Raw genomic sequence first — 22,793 nt, forward strand, 5'->3', positions numbered from 1 at the left:
ACAACCCTCACCCAGTGGAGGAGGATTACCCCACTCCCCACCCCCTCCCGTTGTCTGTCAATGCCTAACCTCGGCCCTCAACACCTGGGTCCTCCAGACACCTCCACACCAATGGCGTGGTCATCACGACTGGCTTTCACATTTGAAAAGTAGTAGTGATTTGCGCTGGTGTGATGTCACATCGCTGGGGAAAAGGAACCATTCTGGATGGATACTATGACATAAATCAATTTAATTACATTTAAATGTATTCAAAATCGTGGAAATCAGGTTCATGTCCAAAAAGGGTCTGATCGTGTTACTGGCGGGGATGGGAGGGGGTGATCTCGAACTGAGATCTTGGCAGTATAACTCCTGTTCTGGCCCTCTCATGAGATTTTGTGGCCAGAATAGGATTTGCGGCCATGTGACCAGTGTGCTCGCTGACCTACATTAGTTTCAAACAACACCTCAATTCTCATCTTTGTTTTCAAATCCCTCCATGGCTTAACCTCATTATTTCTAATCCTTTTGATCACCACAGCCTCCAAGATGTACGTATTATTCTCAATCTGGTCTCTTGAGCATCCCTGATTTTATTTGCCCCGTCATGAGTAAACATGTGCTTTCATCATTTAAGGTGCTCCTTAAAACATCCTCCCTTAACTGATATTGGGTGGTTAACATTGAGACTACAAGAAGATACAGATAGAATGGTCAAATGGGCAGATGTGGCAGATGGAATTTAGCCCAGAGAAATGTGAGGTGACTTTGGAAGGAGTAATTTGACAAGGAAGTATTCAATGAATGGTAGGACACTGGGAAGTTCTGTGGAACAAAGGAACCTTGGTGTGTTTGTCCACAGATCTCTGAAGGTGGAAGGGCATGTTAGTAGGGTGGTGAAAAAGGTATTTGGGTAGGCTTGGGTTGTTTTTGTTGGAGCAGAAGACTGAGGGGTGACCTGATTGAGGTGTATAAGATTGAGAGAGACATGGACAGAGTGGAAAAGGAGCAGCTGTTCCCCTTAAGTTGAAGAGTCAAGTCACGAGGGGACCTAGCTTCAAGATGAGGGGGAGAAAGTTTAGGGAAGATGTGAGGAAAAGCTTTTTTACTCAGAGGGCTGTCACAGTCTGGACTGTGCTGCCTGAGAGGGTAGTGGAGGCGGGTTGCCTCACAGCCTTTAAAAAGTATTTGGATGAACACTTAGCACATCATAGCATTTAGGGCTACGGGCCAATTGCTGGCAGATGGGATTATGTGGGAGTTCAGGTGTTTCTAATGTGTCGATGCAGACGTGATGGGCCAAGGGGCCTCTTATGTGCTGTATGAGTCTATGCTTCTAAGGGCTAGAATCCCAATGGTTGGTGACCATAAGTGTGGGGAGTCTGCAAAATGAATCAGAGGCTAACGGTTTTAGAGGAGGAGAGGTAGTTGACCAGGCCCATCGATGTTTCAAAGTTCAGCCCTCTATGAGGGTGCTATTCGCCACCATTTTCTCCATTTCCAGAGCAGTCCCACCATCATCTTCCCCTCCTGTTCACCATTTCAGTTGCCTTTATGATACCCTGGTGCACTTTTCATCACCTCCAGCAGTAACTTCCTTTCATATGCAAGTACCTATTCACTTTGCGTTCTCCCATTCATCCAAGGTCCCCATATGCCACTGCGAAGATAAGTGATGATTTACTTGTACTTCTTTGAAATTAGTTCGCACTCGTGGGTAGTTTTCTACGTTGGGATGACCCAGCACAGGTTTAGATGGTCGCATTGCTGACCCACTGTTCAGTGTGATAACGTGACCTTGAGCTTCTTGCTTGCCATTTTAATTATCCACACTGCTCCCTCTCTGTCCCCCAATATCCCACCCTGTTGTAATGAAACTTAATGAATGTTATGGAACATTGAGTTCAACAAGTCCCGATCATAATCACCATTTTTAATTGGTAATAATTCTGCTATTGCCATTTACACCTCATCTAGACCCATCTTTTGTTTCTTTACTTATCTCATTGCCATCTCCTTTTTGTTTCACAATATCATCCCTTTTTGATTTAAATAACTTTTTGTCTTCCAGCCCTATTTATTTCCTTTTCTCCCCCTTCCCCATGTTTCCTGCCTTTGTACATGTTTACAAACCTGTGGCTCCAACATTTTTTTCAGGATGGCCATAGGATTGTTTATATCTACCTGAAAAGGCAGACAAGCTTTCAATTTAACAAGTTAATGGAAAGATACCTCTAACTGTGCAGCATTTCCTCATTACTGCACTGAAAGGTCAGCCTTGATTTTTGTGAGCAAGTCCTGAGGTAAACCTAGAATCTTCTGACTCGGACGAAAGTACTATGAATTGAGGTATAGCTGGTATTGATGTGGGGTTCAGTTACCTGTGGTTCAGATACCTGGTTGATGGTGCTGGTAGCATATGTTTACCCCAACCGAGAATGGCTTAATAGATCCGTTATACTTCATTTGATTGCTTCAAACTTTACTTGGATAGCTGATAATTGTCAAGCTAATATTTACAACTGAATGATGACCTATTTGGGATGCATGCTTTTATCAGACCCAGAACATGCTCACGGGTCAAGCTACAATAAACATTTTCTGCCAACAGTTATCTGTCTGATGGGGCACATGGTCTCCCTGTGATTGAGAATTTGGTGCCGAATTAATTGTAGTTTTGCAACAATGGTAACAGTCAAAAAAACATACCCACAATTACAGGCATAGGCATATTTTGTTCAATTTGTCAGAGAACTCACATGATTAGCTATTAAAAAGGGATGCATTGCCATATAAATTATTTTCTTTGGCGGCAGATGGAGGTGGAAAATTAATAGTGTTAATAAAATAAGTCTCTAATACGATAGAAGTATCCTGAAGTGAGGGAATAAATCTAGCTTTTCGGATGGAAAAGAAGTGCCACACAGACATACGCAGCCCAGGCCACAGTACAAACATTCCTCCTTAACAATTTTTTTTATTTTGAAAGAAGCACCAGATTCTGCTTCAATCAACAGATGAACAGGTTATCAAGCAATTACATCTTCCCTGTGGTGAGACTGTATTTGCAGAGGGTAACTAGCTTGTATGTTTGAGGATCAGTCAAATCATTCATCTTGACAAGCGTTTGTCTTGTGAACAGTCAAAAGTCTGACAACACCAGGTTTTAGTCCAACCGATTTATTTGATAGTAAATGCACAAGCTTTCGAGGTTTCCCTCTTCGTCAGGTGAATGGAGAGTTCTGGCCTCAGACAGAGCATATAAAGCACAGACAGTTTAGAGATTACTGATTAGAGTGCGAATCTTTACACCTAACCTGCTGTTCAAGTCCTCAAGTGGCCGACAATGTGAGTGGAAGGAGCACTGATCACAGGTTAAAGAGATGTGTATTGTCTCCAGACAGCACAGTGAGTGAGGTTTTGCAAACCCAGGCAAGTCACGGGGCTTACAGATAGTGTGTCATGTCACACTTTGACTCACGTATTCACATACAATGTAGGGATGTAGAGTCTCCACTTCTGCAATTCAGGAAACATAGACAGTGTAACAATGTTGCAACGTTGAAAATTTATAAAACCTGGATTCTTATCTGGAATCAGGAAGATGCTTAGATAGGCATAGACTTTTTGTATTACATTCCACTCTCTCTCCACTAATAGTCTCTAATGTGAATAAAATTGAAACAATTTATAAATTATAAAATAATTTGAATTTATTATCATCTTTCATGTCCTCACAGTGCAGCAAAGTGCTCCACAGCCAAATCATTCATTGTTAGATTTACTCATTGTTTTATATATCAACACATCGTCCATTTGTACATTTCAAGGCTCCATGTAGCAATGAAAGCAATCACCATTTAACCTATTTGAGTGATGTTGTTTGAAGGATTGAGAAGTGAGGGAGTCTTTTCTGATTTAAAATTCTAAGATTTCTTCAAACATTAACTAAGGCCCTGTCTGCCTGTTGAAGATGAATACCTTTTGTAATACATAACACCATGACAGCAATGCATGCCTTAGTATTGCATCTGAAGTTTTAACTTAGCTTAGGTAAGTCCCTGGAGTGTTTTTAAATGTGCAATACTTTGGATCAGGTAAGGGACGCTTAAAAACTTCACTGTGTAACAATAGCAAATAAATTATTTTGTGCGTCAGAAAATAGGGTGGCGGAGGGAGGGGGAAGAATGCAGATAATAAGAGTAGTTCCTTGCTTATGAAGTTATTCACCTCCTTCAAATTACAGAACAATTTGGTAAAGGTTTTTTTAAATCATTAAAGGATAGAGCAGGGTAAAGAGAAGCAAACTGTTTCTCATGGTTGAGGCAGTTAAAACATAGGGCCATAGATATAAGATTAAATTTGAAGTTTAGATTGGGTGGATTGAGGCTATAGGATTCAAGATTAGTGTAGCTGAGGCAGGAACTGTTCTCATTTAAGATGAGAAAGGATGGATGAATGAAGTAAGGATAAAGAGGCATATAAACAGAACAAGTGATGTGATTTGGACCATTCGCCTGTTTGGAGGGAAAACACTGCAAGACGTGCCGGATCATTAACACGGATGTCATCATCTTGCGTGAGAACACTATCCACCAGGTACACAATACGTACTCTTGCAATTTGGCCAACATTGATACGCTGCAGAAAAGGATGTCCTGAGACATGGTACATTGGGGAGACCATGCAGACACTACGACAATGGATGGATGAACACCACTCAACAATCACCAGGCAGCAAAGTTCTCTTCCTGTTGGGGAACACTTCAGCAGTCGTGGGCACTCGGCCTGTGATCTTTGGATATGCATTCTCCAAGGCAGCCTTCATGACACACGAAAACACAGAATCGCTGAGCAGACACTGATAGCCAAGTTCCGCACACATGAGGCGGCCTCAACCGGGATCTTGTGTTCATGTCACACTACCTGTAACCCCCACGACTTGCCTGGGCTTGCAAAATCTCACTAACTGTCCTGGCTGGAGACAATACACATCTCTCTAACCTGTGCTTAACCCTCTCTCCACTCACATTGTCTGTACCTTTTAAGACTTGATTAGCTGTAAAGACTCGCATTCCAACCATTATCTTGTAAATTGAGTTTGTGTCTATATATGCCCTGTTTGTGAACACAACTCCCACTCACTTGATGAAGGGACAGTACTCTTGTGGTTTGTGCTACCAAATAAACCTGTTGGACTTTAACCTTGTGTTGTGAGACTTCTTATTGGGAAAACACAAACTGGTTGGATCAAAAGGCTATTATCGCTGGAACATTTTTTGCACTGCTAGATGTAGTTAGTATTTCTAGCAGCAGCTTTTCTTCAGATCTGTGCTGCTGCCTTTCAAGTATGCTGGAATCTGCATCTTTTAAATTGCATCCTGTGCACATATTACTGGTTACAGGTCCTTCTGCATTTTTTGAGAAATTAAGTTTTCCCATGGTAGGAAGCCTTTCTTGTGGCATTCTACCTCTACAATGGAGCCTCTATAAAGATTTCAATCCTCAGACTGAAGGACATGAGATCATATGACGCATGTAATACAGAAAAATTAATTGGCTCACATAGGAATATAAGCTAATCTCTGTTTCAAAAGCTTTCAAATGCAACATGAAGATTGGCACGAGTAAGAAACATTCTTATGTGAAATGAATAAATTAATCTACTTTTTAAAAAAATCTTCAGTTTGAAATTGTACTGTTGATTTCAAAAAGTGCAACTTCTCATTTTATCTGGCACATTTTGTTCCTCCCTGTGGTTTATAATTCTGCCAATTTTGCAGTTTGCTGTCTGTAATTTTTAACAGTAAAGTTTGATAATTGCAATATGCTAACATTTCTACAAGGAAGCAAAATGAAAGCAGTATTTTCAAATTCTATTGCCCAAAGTGTCTTTTTAAAAAGTGTTTATAATACTGCTCTGTAGAGAGTCAACATGGACTCAGTGGACCAAATAGCTTTGTTCTGTGCTGCGTTGACTGTAATGCCACTCTTTCACCTGTTTCTCTGTCCCACTTCCCCTCTTCACTCCACCTACAAATGCCATGATACCTTTTACTGTGCAGCATTTCCTCAGTACTGCGATGAAAGGTCAGTCTTGATTTTTGTGATCAAGTCCTGAAGTAAAGTAGAGGTAGCAGCACGGGTGGCACAGTGGTTAGCACTATTGCCTCAGAGACTCAGGGTTCGATTCCCGGCTTGGATCATTGTCTTCACAGACAATGTTCTGCCTGTGTCTGTGAGAGTTTCCTCTGGGTGCTCCAGTTTCCTCCCGCAGTCCGATAGACTTGCTGGTTAGGTGCATTGGCCATGCTAAATTCACCTTCAGTGTACCTGAACAGGCGCCAGAGTGTGGTGACTGGGGGATTTTCACAGTAACTTCATTGCAGTGTTAATGTAAGCCTATTTGTGACTAATAAATAAATGAAACTTTAAAAAACGCTGCCCCCACTCTTTTGTCTCTCCAAAACTAACATTTAAAAGACATTGAATTCATTTTATCCAAGAATCTGAGCAAACCCTGTTCACATCCAGGTCAATTGTTGTGATCTGTGTGCACGTCACTGGAGGGTAATTGATTATAAAACTGTAACCCAACAAGGAATCCATTAGATCTGAAGGAGGAGAAGAGTCAAAAATGGCAGAAGAATTTATCTTGCAGTTGTCTGAACGAATTCTTAAAGTGATCCACAGATTTACCGATTTTTAATGTATGGTCTAATTGACTTATTTGCTTTTTTTTTAACACAGAAAAGACATAATGCTGATAGCGGAGTGAACAAGAAAAAAGCACAAGGTAGGAGCTTGACTGTTAAAACTGTTACTTATGAAGGTAAAAGAGAAAAAAGTTAAATGCAGCCATTTCAATTAAACATTCTATTCATTTTTCAAATTGTGCAGAGATTCACGAGGAAACAGCAATGTTCATATTGGTACAAATTGCATTTCAAAATACTCAGCAGATCTGGCAGCATCTGTGGATAGTGTGAGGAGCAAAGAGCTCATAATTCTTCACTTTGTAAAATATGAATGGACCCTAAGACCTAGGAACAGAAGACGGTCATTGGGCCCATCGAGTCTGCTGAACCATTCAATAAGATCATGACTGATCTGATATAATCCTCACTCCACTTTCCCACTTTAAGCCCATAACCCTTGATTGCCTTGCTGATTAAAAATCTATCTATCTCAGCCTTGAATGTACATAACGACTCAGCCTTTACAGCTTTTTGTGGTAAAGAATTTTGCAGATTCACTACCCTCAGAAGAAATTTTTCCTCATCTCTGTCTTAAATGGGTGACCACTTATTCAGAGATTATGCCCTCTGGTCCTAGACTCTCCCACAAGGACAAACGACCTCTCAGCATCTACCCTATCAAGTCCCATTGGAATCTTACATGTCTCAAGGTAGTCTCTCATTCTTATAGCTATGCCTTGTGCTATTTGTAATATCTTAAAACTGAACAAAAACCCTTAAAATAGCTGAACTTCTGTCTGTCTGTGACCCTGGACAAAATAAACTACATGGGAGTTTCAGGAAAAGGCTCACCTCGTTGTCTCAGAGGTGCCACTAACAACCTTCTGTACCATTTGCGTTCCATAACTTAGGTTAGTCAGGAGGAGATGGATCATCTGCTAAGACAAAGGCCCCCGCAACCTTTCCTTTATTTCTTAATGGCTGAGATACTTAACAGCCTTTGTTATCCAAACAATGGACACACGTCCTTTATTAAAGATGGTGGCCAGTGAGAGTCATGTGCCATAGGCCTCTGGCATGTGGAACAAATAATATTGCCTCGCTGAACTGAAAAAAAAATCAGCCTGCCATTTACCATCTAACTAGCAACATTACATACAAGGAGATCTGTCCAGATGAAATACCTGGTTTCCACCTACACTACTTCTGCTGGAAATTCAGCACCATCACCCACAAGAGTGATTCCTCACTACGTGCCTATTTCACTGCGCAAAGTCAGCATCACTTGAATAGTAAGTTATCCAGCATTGGTTTGCAGCCCATTGATCTCTGTAAACGATACCTCCTTGTAACGTAAATGAATTTTATTTATTAGTCCCAATAAGGCTTACATTAACACTGCAGTGAAGTTACTGTGAAATTCCCCTAGTCGCCACACTCTCATACCTGTTTGAGTCAATGCACTTAACCAGCAAGTCTTTTAGACTGTGGGAGCACCCGGAAGAAATCGCATGCAGACACGGGGAGAACATGCAAAGTCCACACAGACAGTAACTCAAGCTGGGAATCAGACCTGGGTCCCTAGTGTTATGAGGCAGCAGTGCTAACCACTGTGCCATCATGCCACCCATTGCACTTTGATTCTGGACTCTGGAACCCTTATGAACGAATATTTATTTTCCCTTTCTTTGCTGAGTTTGAAGGTACCATTGTGACCCTCTGCCCATGTTTAGGGTGTGTACAAATCAACTAACCCTTTGAGTTCATCCGTCTTCAAGTCAGCTGTGAGGTTATTAATGGAACATTGGATCATACTTAAAGAGAAGGGTTGAGAAATATGCCACTATTTATAAAGAGGGAAACACATCAAAACACTAATTTATGGATGATGGTGAGAGAAGAAATTAGTGCTGTTGAAATTAATCCCCTTCCTGTCTGTAACAAGAGAGAAACGGAATTAGTCTTTCAAATTGTGATCTTTCATCTGGACCTTATCAGAACGTTTTTCAGGTCACTGTCTGACACCTTGTTCTGGATTTGTATTACTGAGGTGGGTAATGGGAGATGGGAAAATTCCTAGCTTGACTCAGCCTGCCTGCCTTGGGAAAAAGTGCTAGCAAAGGCAGAGTTGTCAGTGCAGCATTTGGGTGTAGGCTTCAGTTGGACCAGCCAACTCAGGAACATGGTCAGAGACGGCCACAGGAGCTGTTGAGTGCCAAGGTGGGCTTTGCTATTAGCTGCTTACAGCTACAAATTTCAGCACAGGCTAGGGCACAAATTTCTAATACTGATGCCCTAAGTCAGCTCCCACTTAGACAGTATCTTCGCCACCTGTTCTAAAGGAGATAGTCCTTGCTTTGCATTTGCTGGACACTTTATCCATTTTGTCGGCCCACATCAAGATGTGGACTGAGAGAGATCCGGTCCTTTCGAAAGTGAAGAGAATGGTTTTGACACACTGACATTTTGACAAATGCGAGCAAATCCGGTCCTATTTGCAGCATAGGGATGAGATCACTGAGTACGGCACCAGGGACCCAGGTTCGATTCCAACCTTGGGTGATTGCGTGTGGGGAGTTTGTATGTTCTCTCTGTGTCTGCGTGGGGTTCCTCCTGGGTCCTCCAGTTTCCTCCCACAGTCCAACAATGTGCATGTTAGGTAGATTGGCCATACTAAATAGCCCCTTAGTGTCCCAAGAAGTGTAGCTTAGGGTCATTAACAGGGTAAATATGTGGGGTTATAGAATCATACAGAGCAGAAGAGGCCCTTCTGCCCATCAGGTCTGCAACAACACATTAGAAACACCTGAACTTTCACCTGATCCCATCTGCCAGCACTTGGCCCATCGTCCTGAATGTTATGATGTGCCAAGTGCTCATCCAGATACTTTTTAAAGGATGTGAGGCAACCCGGTTCTACCTCTCTCTCCCAGATAGTGTATTCCAGACCATCACCACCCTCTTGGTAAAATGAATTTTCTTCACGTTATGGGGATAGGGCCGAGTAAGATGCTCTGCAGGAGAGTTGGTGCAGACTTGATGGACCAAATGGCCTCCATCAGCACTGGAGGGATTCTATGATTCTATCAGTAATGGGAACTTTGGTTTCAGCATAAGAGATTCAAAAATTTCCAATTATAGTACTGCTACTTCCACCTTGGGCTAGGGTTAGCTGACTCAATTAAAGCAAGGTACTGCAGATGCTGGAAATCTGAAATGGAAACAGGATATGCTGGAAAAACCCTTCTTCAGAGCTGGAAAAAAACCCCCAAAAAAAACCCTCCCCTCTCTCACTGGGCCATCTATCACTTCTTTAGATTTGCTTTCAACCCAGCACTGACCTTAGTTCTCCCATTAGCACATTCTACTATCTTACCTTTTATGCCACTATCAGCACCTTCTATAGCCCTCCTCACTACTATGAACACTTCCTCTGTCTCATGCTCTACACATCATTGTTGCAATCTGTCCTAATTTCCACCAATCACTGCCTTCTACTCTGCTGCAGATGCTCCACCCTCTCTTAAACAACATATGATCCATCAAATTTCTCCCAATTTAGCTCTGAAGAAGTCATATGGAATCAAAGCATTACCTCTGTTTCTCTCTCCACAGATGCAGCCAGACTTGCTGAGTTTCTCCAACATTATCTGTTTTCATTTTATATCAGTTGACATGATGTCGGCCAAAACAAAATAATTACAAAATTTATCTGGGCTCAATATTCTTTGCTATTTCTGCAAATAATTAGCATGGTGTGTTGTGAAATTGGCTTCAGATCCTTTATAAGGTGGATTGTGTTGGAGAGTTTGAATTAATGTAACATAGTTGTTAATCTCACTACGCCAGTGGTATATGTCGACCTTTTAGCTAAGATCAAGTGTAGTATTGACATGCTGTGCTTAGTTGAAGTCATTAGGTTACATTTTAGCTTCATTTGAAGCAATTTTTAGAAGTGGCATTTCAGCCTTTTGGCTTAGATGCAAATGAGATCAAGCCTTGGAGGAGGAGCTACATCTACTCCAATCAGCTTTGATCGTGTAGAGCCCTGTCTTGTCAGCTTGGATTGGGAATGTCTCAACTTGTTGAGACTCTGAATTGGACTTGATTTGATTGAATTGGAATAATAAACAACAAAAAAAGACCATTGTAGTCTTGTACTATTTGATAAAATATTGCAATTTAGTAGGACGGTTGAGTGTGTAGTGGCCTTGTCATTGCATCAGTGATCAATTCTGCTTAAATGAAAAATAAAAAGACCCTTGGCAGACACAGCATAAACCTGTATTTCAATCCAGTCCATAGCTCTCTTTTATCTTTGCTGGGCTTTTGTGACGCAAGTTTGCAGATTTTCATCTTGACTCTACTGGACGGTATTGCTCACAATTTGTATCTAATTGGTACCAGCTGCTACTCTTAAGACAGTATGTTAGTTCGTGCAAGGAATAGTATATTCACAGATGTATACGGGAATGGCCCCCTTGGGCTGGGATTATTTTGTATTTGGATACTGGTAGCTGCTTTGAAAGTAATTCGCACTGTGCCCAAGTGCTTGTTCTTGAACTCTGCACACAAAACTATTGAAAAATATTTCTATTCTAATACTTTTATCATTCACCTTAATTTGTGCGAAGTACCATTGAAAGAAAAATAGGCTCAGCAAGGGCTGGCAAAAATCTCAAGTTTATTGAAGGATTATCACTATTTTCGAATCGCTTGCAAGCCAAACGTTCGCAGTTGTGTTTTATTTTAGTAAGCTGTTACAGAAATTAATTACTGCTCCTTGGAAGGTAAACCTAATTTTTATTGCGTTCAAAACATGAAATTAGCAATTCAAGACGGTAACAAATATAGTTGCTGAGCCAGGTAGGGATAAGAAGTGGTATTCTATGGCTCTGGTGCGTTGGCATCTTCTATCCATGAGAGCTAATGTACATGCGGCAAACAATTTGTGTAAATAGGCTGTCTTCACTAGATGCACCTTTGCTGATGATTGTGAAGGCTATTTCTTTAGAGGCAGATTGCATCACAAGTGCTGCAAATAAATCTGCCAAGTAATGATGTAGTTTCTTGCTTTTTGGCATTGTGCTTGTAGCCAAGCTGCAGTAGTCATTGGTGGTTGTGATGGTGCACGCCAGCCACAGGTGGTGTCGCCATACCTCTTGTGCCAGCTAGCAACTCCCAATTGCAATAGTCAAGATTTGGGACCCTCGTGTCACGTTTCCAAGGATCATTGAATTTAAACCTTGAGCGTGCCACTGGTCATCTGTCTCCGGAAGGTGATTAGGAAGGCAAATGGAATTTTGACATTTGTTACAAGGGGAACGAAATATAACAGTAGGGAAACTTTACCACAGCTGTACAGGGCCTTGGTGAGACCACTTATAGAGTACTGTGTTCAGTTTCAGCCTCCTTTTTTGAGAAAGGATATAATGGCGTTTGAAGCAATTCAGAGAGGTTCCAATTGAGGTTCTCATTACTCGATTGAAGGGCTTATCTGATGAAAAAAGGTTGAACAGGTTGTGCCTGTATCTGCTAGAGTTCAAAATAAGTGGTGATCTTATTGAAATATATAAGATCCTGAGGGCACCTGAAAGAATCGATACTGGAAAAATGTTTCCTGATTTGATTTGATTTATTATCATCACATGTATTGGCATACAGTGAAAAGTGCTGTTTCTTGTGTGCTATACAGACAAAGCATACTGTTCATAGAGAATCCTGTTGTTTCCTCTTGTGGGAGAGACTAGAACAAGTGGAAACATTTTAAGAATAAAAGATCTCCCTTTTAAGACTGAGATGAGGAGACTTTTTTTCTCTCAGAAGGTTGTTAATATTTGTAAATCACTTTCTCAGAAAGCAATGGAGGTTTGACCATTGAATTTACTCAAGACTGAGTTAGAAAGAGTTTTGATAAATAGGGGAGTCAGCGTTGGGGGGTGCAGACAGGAATATAAAGTTTTTAAGATAACCAGAACTGGCATTATGGTATGAAATGGCAGAGCAGGTTCAAAGGGCCAAATGGCCTTCTCCTATTCCTAAGTCCAGTGTTCTGCACAGAAGGAGCTTGGATAGATGACCATCTTCTAGATATGCTGGATACACGAAAGCAGGCCATGTTTTGTTAGTGCCAGCACACTTGAGAGCTCTTCCTTTGAGAAGACTGTACATTTCTGATTTTCTCCTGACAGGATACACACAATGCACCACAGACAACGAAGATGGAAATTATTGAGCTTTTCCTGTCGTTGTATGTCATATATTACTCAACCATACAGCAAACTGCTGAGAACACAGGCTCTGTAAATTATCAGCTTGGTCTTAAAGATTAGCTTGGCAGTATCCCATGCACATTTTGTGAATTGGTCAAAGGAGGTAAATGCTTTCTCTATGCATTTGTCAAATTCTGCATTGAAGGTCTATGACCATGGGCCCCAGATGGTAGAATTTGCTAATTGCTTTCAGTGGAATGTTATTTAGGATGGTCAGAATTGCAGATGCAACACTGTACCCTGTGACTACAGTTTTCTTGAAGCTTAGAGACAGGGAGGATGAACAGGGAGGCAGTCCATGAGTCTTTGCAGCTAAGCTTCCATATGGGCAATTAGTGCAACATCATCACTGTCCAGGAGGTCCTTGATCAGGCCACAAAGTCGTAGACGTTTACAGCACAGAAGGAGGCCATCAGGTCCACACTGGTCGACAAATATCTGACTGCACTAACCCTATTTTCCAGAGCTTAGCCCATAGTGCTGGGGGATATGGCAGCACAGGTGAATGTTTACTTACTTAATGTTACGAAAGTATCTAACTCGACCACTCTTTTTCAGGCAGTGAGTTCCAATTTCCCACCACTTTTTCCTCAGCGCCCTTTTTCAGTTAAGCCTCCTCGTTATTAACGCCTCTTAATGGAAACAGTGCCTTCCTATCCACCCTATCTATGCCCTTCGTAATCTTAAACACCTCTCAAACCCTCCAGCCCAAGCAGCATCCTGGTAAATCTCCTTTCCATCCTCTCCAATACAATCACGTTCTTCCTATAATGTGGTGACCAGTTCTGCATGCAGAACTCATTTGTGGCCTAAAAGACAGTTCGAATTGAGATTTTGCCTATTCTGCAGCAAAGAGGTATTCTGGCTATCCAAGGAAATACAAAAAATTCAGACCTGCTCCTACCAGGTCTAATCTAAGATACCAGTGAGACCCGTGACTTAAGTGGGGGGAGCTGCCACCCTGAAACACATGCGCAAATCCCAACCCAAGCCAGTTTTGCCCCCATGAAAATAATAAATTCATGGGGGACGTCCAGTTTTCAGCCATGGAGTCCCATTGTAGTGAAAATTCAGGCCGCACTGTTGTTTTATTTTGTCAACAGGTTGGAGAAAGGGACATACATGCATGACGTCTGAGTGAAATAAGAGACAGCCATGTGGACTTGAAGTAGATAATTTGTAACAGTTCAAATTAAACTGTGTTTGCTCTATATAGAGGCTTACCTCTTTTTGTGTTTGAAGTTTGGGTTGATCCGAGTGATGGATCTTGATGTTGTAGAATGGAACTATTTGCCTTTACAGGCACTCTTTACAGGCACTCTTTACAGGCACTCTTCTTGCGAACTGATGGACCAAAATGGTCAAATACAGAGTAAAATTATCTGCACTCAATATAGCTCAGCTACATTGGAAGAACATCCTTTATTTTGTCAGTGTAACATTTTACTAACTCCCACACTATCATGTAGTGTAGTCTATGAATGAAATTAATAAATTTAGTGTAAATTATTCTGAATTGAAAGCAGTTCATGAATCCATGGGAGCAGGCCTATGACTGCTCAAATCTTGATTGTCAGGCTAAACACTTGCAAGTAGAGATTTTTGAAACGAGTATTGCAATTTCCGATGTTTGTTTGTATTAATTTTAAAAAGTTAAATGCGTTTACTGATTGAGACAGACCCAGCTTCTACCTGCACAATTAGAATACATCATTTGCATACTGCCTTTTTTTAAAAAAAAGCCCTCTTGTTTTATATTGGGTAATACTTATTTTAAATAAAATCCTTGTCAGTTAGCGAGTGGACACTGTCATCCAGTCATTTTGCATTGGATTTGAACCAGTGTTTGCGTTATGAAAGAACAGCAGTTTCACTCTCCCAGGCATCAAATGTCCTTCACAGCATGCCAATATATACGACCCACAAGGCTGTTTAAATTCCATCTGAACATCCCCACTGTCTGTGCAAGAGCATCCCTTAATCTAGATTTTGCAAACATTTTTCTCAGTGCTGTATTTACCTGGCTTCCTCTGGATGCTCCAGTTTTCCCCCATACTCCAAAGCTTGATTGGCCATAGCAAATTGCCCCTCAGTGACAGGGTGATTACTAAGGTAAATATGTGGAATTATGAGTTTAGGACCTGGATGGGATTGTTGGTGGTTGGGCCAAATGGTCTCATTCTGCACTGTAAGGATTCTATGATGCTCAAATTTCAGTCTTTCTTTGCCTCCCTCAGTAGATGATGACTTACGTAAAGTTGTATATATAATTAAACTGATGTTTCACCCTCCCTCTTCTAAGATTGCCATGTAAAATTTATGACAATGGTAATCCTAATGATGTTTATTACTTAGCAATCCTAAAAAAGTTCTGCACTATCAAAGGTGCCATTTAAATATGCGATGTGGCCCGAGCTGCCAGCTCTTGTCTGGATATAAAAGATGTCACAGCCCTATTTGAAAAAGGACAGGAGAGGTTTTCCATGAGCCTGTTCCTCAACCAATGTCACATTTTTTTAAAAAAGTTAAATAATCAGATTGTTTATCTAATTTGTTGTTGTAACTGGGGTTGTATTTTAAAAATGCCTCAATGAATGTTAAGCATTTTCGGATGTACTGGGTTATGCAAGACACTATACGAATGTAAAACTTTTTCTTGCTTCTCTTTTATGTCTATGTATATATATATATAATATGTTTTGATTAGATGACTTTGATTTGCAGTCCCTCCTATTTTACAACCTTGTAGGCCTGAATTTTTTAGATGGTGGGATCTCCCTTCCTGCCATCCAGTGAGTTGGCAGGAGACATATCTCCGCTGACTGAAGTTGTACAAAATATTAGTAAGGTCACACTTGGAATATTGTGTACAGTTCTGGTCACCCTATTATAGAAATAATATTAATAAACAAGAAAGAATGCAGAAAAGATTTAGTAGGATGCTACCAGGACTTGATGGTTTGAATTATAAAAGGAGGCTGAATAGACTGGGACTTTTTTCCCTGGAGTGTAGGAGACTTAGGGGTGATCTTAGAGGTCTATAGAACAATGAGGGGCATAGATAAGGTAGATAGTCAACCTCTTTTCCCAAAGATAGGGGAGTCTAAAACTAGAGGCATAGTTTTAAGGTAAAAGGGACCAGAGAGGTAATTTTTTCACACACAGGGTGGTGAGTGTCTGGAACGAGCTGCGAGAGGCAGTAGTAGAAGCGGTTACAATTTTGTATTTTTAGAAAGCATTTAGGCAATTACATGGGTAAGCTGGGTATAGAGGAATATGGCCCAAATGCAGGCATTTGAGACTAGCTTTGTGGTAAAAACTGGGCAGCATGGATAAGTTAGGCAGAAAGGCCTGTTTCCATGCTGTAAACTTTTGAGTCCATGACCTCTACGACTTTATGACTGAGTGCTCAAATGAACGTTAAATGGCTGCAGGCAGGATTTCCATCTCTTACTTGGGAGGAAGTCCTGCCTTAAAGAGCTGCCAGCCAATCTGGTCAGAAGCTCTCCAGTCCCTACGTCAACAAGAGCTGCTGTGAGCAGAAATGGAAATGCACCAACAAGCCTGAGTCTAGGTAGAAGGTCCTTGGCCAATGGATTTTCTGATGTAGGCACTTGCTGACCTTCAAGTTTTTTTGAGCTTCTCCCACACCAGGTAAATCACCTGGCCTGTCTAAAAATTGAGATTATGCAGCAAACAGCCCTTAAGTATGCAACTTAAAATCTTTAATTAGGCAAGGATGGGTTTTGAGACAGAGATTGCATGCTCCAGTGTAAAATTGCTGCATGGTAGGAGTCCAGAGGCAACTCCATTCCTTCAAGTTCATGCCAATCTCATCTGCCCAACCTTCTAGGGCTTAAAAACCTGCCAGTGAAATTCTGGTCAGAGTTTTTTTTCTCTCCTGTCTACTTTGTAGCTGATTATGTATGTTGTAAATGGCAGTTACCCCAGCACTGATTTCTGGAACATCATATGCAATTGTGATCCCATGTTCACAGTGACCTTTTGTGTCAGTTTCAACTGCTTCAGAAGTACACTTAGCCGTGTCATCTCTTCCAGTATGGTAGATAATCTTCAAAGCACTGTTGTATCAACACCTTTACTGAAACCAAAATCAACAAAATCTGACACATCAGGCATGATCTCCCATAAAACCGTATATGTGACAAAACTATAAATATAAAACAATATATAACAAATTGATTTTTTTCATCTTAAGCATTCTCATTTTTGTTGTTTGAGACTTTTTGGAAGATTTGATGAATATGTAGTTTGCATTAAAAGTAGAGCTATACAATATCAAGTTTAATAATGATAGTGAAAATAACATATACTTAGCTGTTCTATCAGAATTCGAGTACTACTTCTGCAATGTTGATTGCAACCCTATTTTTTTGAACCTTTTTGAATGAGTTAATATTTGCATTCTAAATGGAGAAGCTTTACAGTTTTGGTTTTGAACTTGTTTCAAGTCTAGTTAAGAGTTGATGAACGTTTTTAATTTCCGAAATCTCTTTTCTCTGCAGTGCTGAGAAATCGTGCTTGGGAAATTGTCCATTGGGAAAAGGTATGAAATATTGTTCTATCATAATCAAAAACTAAAGCCATCTTGAATTGATGAGCATATTTATCTACAGTGCAATCTGAGTGGATCATTGTACTAATCGTTTGTCTACCAATAGTACTTGGTGCATTCTAAGCTAATGAACGATGGTGTGTAATGCTACCTGCCAGAATGTCCATCGTATAGCAATTTAGTAAATGGGTTCAAATATGTAAGCAGCTTATGTTTCTGAGATTCTTTGGTTAGTTTCTTGAAACAGATTTTTTTTAAAGTTCCAATATCTGCTCTCTTTTAATTTACCAAACTGAAACAGAAAGAGAGAAATATTTTCTGAGCTGAGACAAGTAAATAAAAATGAGTAAAAGATATCTGGCATTCCTCCTATCAGGATGTTTCTTTTGAAACTCTACAATTTACTGACATTTATCACAATGTGTTTTGCTGGTGAAATTTTTAAAACATGAGCTAATTTCATAATGATAAAAGATCGGAAGTAAGTTGAGGTGATGATGACTAAAGCCATAAAGAATATTACTGATGCTTAAAGATGGTGCATAATTGCATTTATATTGATTTTGTACATGAATACCATTTTATTTTTTGACTTGAGGTGACAATACTTTGACACTTCAAAATTTTCTTGTGTCAATAAGATACTGGATATTGGTCATGATTTTCAGTAAATGCAGATAGTCTAATCCATATGAAATTCCAGTGAACAGATTACTAATTAGAAAGTAGACAATGGAATCAGTATATTTTTGTGCCTAGAATTGTTTCTCTTGGATACTATGATGAAAAACACTTAGTTACAATCCACACTTTGTCAATCATCAATTGAATCTGATATGAAGTGTATTTTGTAAAACCTAAAATAAATGTTATCATTGAAAGGTACATTGTAACAAGTCAAGCTGTGGCATACTTAATTGGGTCAAAACTGCAATTAGGTAATTCACATCAGAGAATCGTTTCTTAGCCACAAAACTGAGAATTTCATGACAAGTTTGCAACTTCTTTTTGATTAGTTTTGCACTGTGTTTTGGCAGTGGTTTTAGTGTGCATCTACTTATAAAATTGGACTCGTTTAATTGGAAGATGTGATCATCAGTGCCTGAATGTTTGGAGGGAAAGAAACAACTGTGTTTCCTCATTTTATCTTCAACCCAGCTTTCCTCAGTAAATTAGAGAAATGCCCGGAATAGTGTTTAACGGGAACAATTGGGCTTATCACTGCATCTAGTATGGCTGGAAAAACTTGATTTTTAATCATTGTATGCAGTACAGCTGATTTTTAAAGAAACAGAATCCATTAAGGAAAAATTTCTGTAACTTCGGATTTGTCAAGCTTTCCAAAAATACCATGTAATGTGCATATACCATCATGACGAGGATTATATATTTATCTCTATTTGTTGTACAGCAATGTGTTTTTGAAAGAATTACATGCTTATGTGGCACCACTGCATAAGTCTCCAGCTTTACATTTTTTAACTCAGCAATGTTTTAAATTTGTTCTGAGGCTGCATACATGGCTGCATCATGACGCAGATGCAATTAAATTTTATTGATATGTTAATGGGAGAGTTCTGAAATATTGTTCACAGTCTGTAGATTTTATGATCAAAGAGCCTATTTGAACTTGGAGATGATAGATAAAGCTTGCATCTAGAATTCTGAAGGTAGGCTGAATTTTATTTAGTTTACCTTTCGTAAGTATTTCAAATCTTGTTCCCCTTTTAAGTTGTGTATTTGTAAATCAGGCCTGTATTTTTATCAATGGTGAAGCAAGGCTGTTTGCTGCTGATCTTGAAGAAAGCTGCCTACAAAGATACAGTGTTTTCTATAGTATGAATCCCCCTTTCCTGACAATAGTTTAAATCAGATACCAAGTCAAAGTTTTTTTTTACGTGCCGTACCCTTGATGTCAGCAAGCAGCCACTCACTTTGAAGCATTCACTCAAGCAAATCAAGAAGTTAAAAGTATTTCAAATCCTTCATTTATTTTTTTCATCTATTTTTCAGATAGAGTGTGGCTGTACAAAGATAGAAACTAAAATAAAAGAAAACAGACTTTCAGAACTACTTTTTTAACATGTGTGTTTAATCTTGGAGAATTGCACATTTCACAAATTGGCTTTTTAGTAAGGGGGCGTTCAGCAGTAATTATGAAGTTAGTATACTGTTTAAAAACCCCGTTAGACCTTATTCAACAAAGTAACTTTCTTCCAGAGCTTTCACAGCAAGATTGACAGCATTAGAATGGAAATTCTCACCCATTCAGGATTGGAAGGGAGATGGTCTGTAAGAATCCCTACACTGTTGTAAACTCACTGACAACATTTAATTTCCACATTATTCTATGGATGTCCAAGCCCCCAAAATTGCTGTCAGTTTCAGTGAAATAATGACTGTATCATAGTTCACTGTTGAGATTTTGAAGATGATATCTGTAAATGGTTTCACTATAGTCACACATCAATTGGTTAAGTACTTGACCTGGATAGGAAGAAGAATCTTTTTAGAGGAGAGAGTATATGGAGAGAGAGAGAGATTTTTCAAAAGTTGAACTTTCTGAATAGCTGCAGTTAACATATATCATGGCATTGTTGCAGCTTCAATTTTTAAGTTTGTTTTCTTACTCCAGAATTCCTTAAGTATAACCTTCCTTAAGTATAACACTGCTCTGAGAAATAACATAACCTGAATTTAACCCTTAACTCAATCCCACTAAGTTCCTCAGGGTTTTCAGTGAATTCAAACAGAAAATTATTACACCAAGATTGCTTCGGGCTGAAACCATTAGTTTAAATCTTCTAGTGCCTTCTGCTGTCAGAATCAACATGGGTGGGACAGAAAATTTAATGGACCAAAGCTAAAGAGGCTTAATATCCAGGTGGCCTAATAAAATAAGGCATTTTACAATGCTTGGAACACATAAGTAATTCCTTGTTAATGGCTCCGGAGATTTTCCAGAGAAGAAAAGCAATGAGTTGATTGCCTCAAATTTTCTGTTTTCTGCCCCAGCAATGCTCTGGTGATCGCCTTGCATGATATAATCAACACAAGATATAACTAATTCTAGATTAATGAACAATGATTTTCTAAATCCTTTTATCTGTGTACTTAAAAACTTCACTTCAAAGCCCACACCTTAATCTTTGATCAAAATAAATATCTCTACTCTCGCCGGCATGCTACCTGCATTGTGCTTCTGAATGAGCAGCGCCTCAGGCAAAGCTGTTCCAGTACAGCTAGAGTTGGGCATCTATCCGATGAAGTGGATCTGCCCAGGAATGTACTGTTCAAAGGAGAGATAAATGCAATCCAGCCAACTAACTGCTCCATCAACCTATTTTCAACCATCAACAGATTGATGGAAGGGTTATCAACAGTGCTATCAGTGGGTAATTACTCACCAATAAACCTGCTCACTGATGTTCAGCTTGAATTATTAGGCTCCAGACGTTATTACAGCCTTGGTCCAAACATGGATAAAAGTGATAAATTTCAGTGATGAGGTGAGAATGACTACCCTTGACGTCAAGGCAGCATTTGACCAAGCATGGCATTAATGAGCCATCATAAAATTGAAGCCAATGGAAATAGGGAAAAACTCTCCATTGCTTGCAGTCATACTTAGCAAAAAGAGGGTGATTTTGGTTGTTGGAGTCCTCTTATCTCTGCATCAGGTCATAGAACCATAGAAAATTACAGCTCAGAAACAGGCCTTTCAGCCCTTCTTGTCTGTGACGAACCATTTTTTTTTGCCTATTCCCACTGACCTGCACTTGAACCATATCCCTCCACACCCCTCTCATCCATGAACCCGTCCAAGTTTTTCTTAAATGTTAAAAGTGACCCCGCATTTACCACTTTAGCCAGCAGTTCATTCCACACTCCCACCACTCCCTGCATGAAGAAGCCCCCCCCTAATATTCCCTTTAAACTTTTCTCCTTTCACCCTTAACCCATGCCCTCTAGTTTTTTTCTCCCCTAGCCTCAGTGGAAAAAGCCTGCTTGCGTTCACTCTATCTATACCCATCAAAATCTTATACACCTCTATCAAATCTCCCCTCATTCTTCTATGCTCCAGGGAATAAAGTCCAAACCTATTCAATCTCTCTCTGTAACTCAGCTTCTCAAGTCCCGGCAACATCCTTTTGAACCTTCTCTGCACTCTTTCAACTTTATTTATATCCTTCCTGTAACTAGGTGACCAAAACTGTACACAATACTCTAAATTCAGCCTCACCAATGCCTTATATAACCTTACCATAACACTCCAACTTTTATATGCGATACTCCGATTTATAAAGGCCAGTGTACCAAAAGCACTCTTTACGTCCCTATCCACCTGTGACTTCACTTTTAGGGAATTCTGTATCTGTATTCCCAGATCCCTGTGTTCAACTGCACTCTTCAGAGTTCCATAAGCTAGTGTCCTAAGTCAGACCATGTTCAACTGCTTAATCATGGACCTACCCTCGATCATAAGGTCAGAAGTAGGGATATTCACTATTTTAAGTGTTCAGCTCTATTTGCAACAACTCAGATAACAAAGCAGTCTATGTCTGCATATTGCAAGAGCTGGGCAACATTCAGGCTGGATTGATAAGTGGCAAGTAACTCAAGTATTAAGCAATGACTGTTTCCAACGAGAGAGATTCTAGAAACCTTTCCTTGACATTCAATGATAAATTCCCCACTGTCAACATTCCAGGAGTCACCATTGACCAGAAACTTAACTGAACCATCCATATAAATACTGTGATTACAAGTGTAGTTCAGAGGCTGATGAGTGATTCACCACTGACTAGCCATCTAGATGCAGTTATGAAGTGTCATAGAATACTCTCTACTTGTCTGGAGCTCAACCACATGCAGAACAAAGCAGACCGCTTGATTGTTACTCCATCCACCATGATAAATGTTCATTCCCTCCACCACCACTGCACTGTGTCTACTTTGTGCAGTAAAAAGTCTGACAACACCAGGTTTTAGTCCAACCTATTTATTTGATAATATTCTCACTAGCTTTCGAGGGGACAGCCTCTTCGTCAGGTGAATGGAGAGAATGGTGTTGTCAGACTTTTTACTGTGTTTACGCCAGTCCAACGCCGGTCTACTTTGTGCATCATACAAAAGATGCATTACAGCAATTCTGCAAGACATTTTTAGCAGCACCTCCCAACCCTGTGATCTCTATTGCTTCTGAACAAGAGTAGCAGAAATATGTGAACACTGCAACCTCCAGGTTTCCCTACAAGTCGCACA

The 22,793-nt window shown here is 40.0% G+C and overlaps 1 protein-coding gene across 3 annotated transcripts in view; it reads left to right on the top strand.

Annotated features, from left to right (window-relative positions):
- The window catches only part of atp8a1 (ATPase phospholipid transporting 8A1), a 362,709-nt gene that overhangs the window by 81,443 nt on the left and 258,473 nt on the right, over nt 1–22,793 (top strand). For all 3 annotated transcript variants that reach the window (XM_080188142.1, XM_080188135.1, XM_080188148.1), the window contains exons 5-6: nt 6,733–6,778; nt 17,479–17,519. In XM_080188142.1, the coding sequence (XP_080044268.1) occupies nt 6,733–6,778; nt 17,479–17,519 (87 nt within the window). The remainder of the gene's footprint in view (nt 1–6,732; nt 6,779–17,478; nt 17,520–22,793) is intronic.

This window comes from Carcharhinus amblyrhynchos, chromosome 1, assembly GCF_965287045.1.
Source record: "Carcharhinus amblyrhynchos chromosome 1, sCarAmb.v2.hapA, whole genome shotgun sequence".
Classification (NCBI taxonomy): domain Eukaryota; kingdom Metazoa; phylum Chordata; class Chondrichthyes; order Carcharhiniformes; family Carcharhinidae; genus Carcharhinus; species Carcharhinus amblyrhynchos.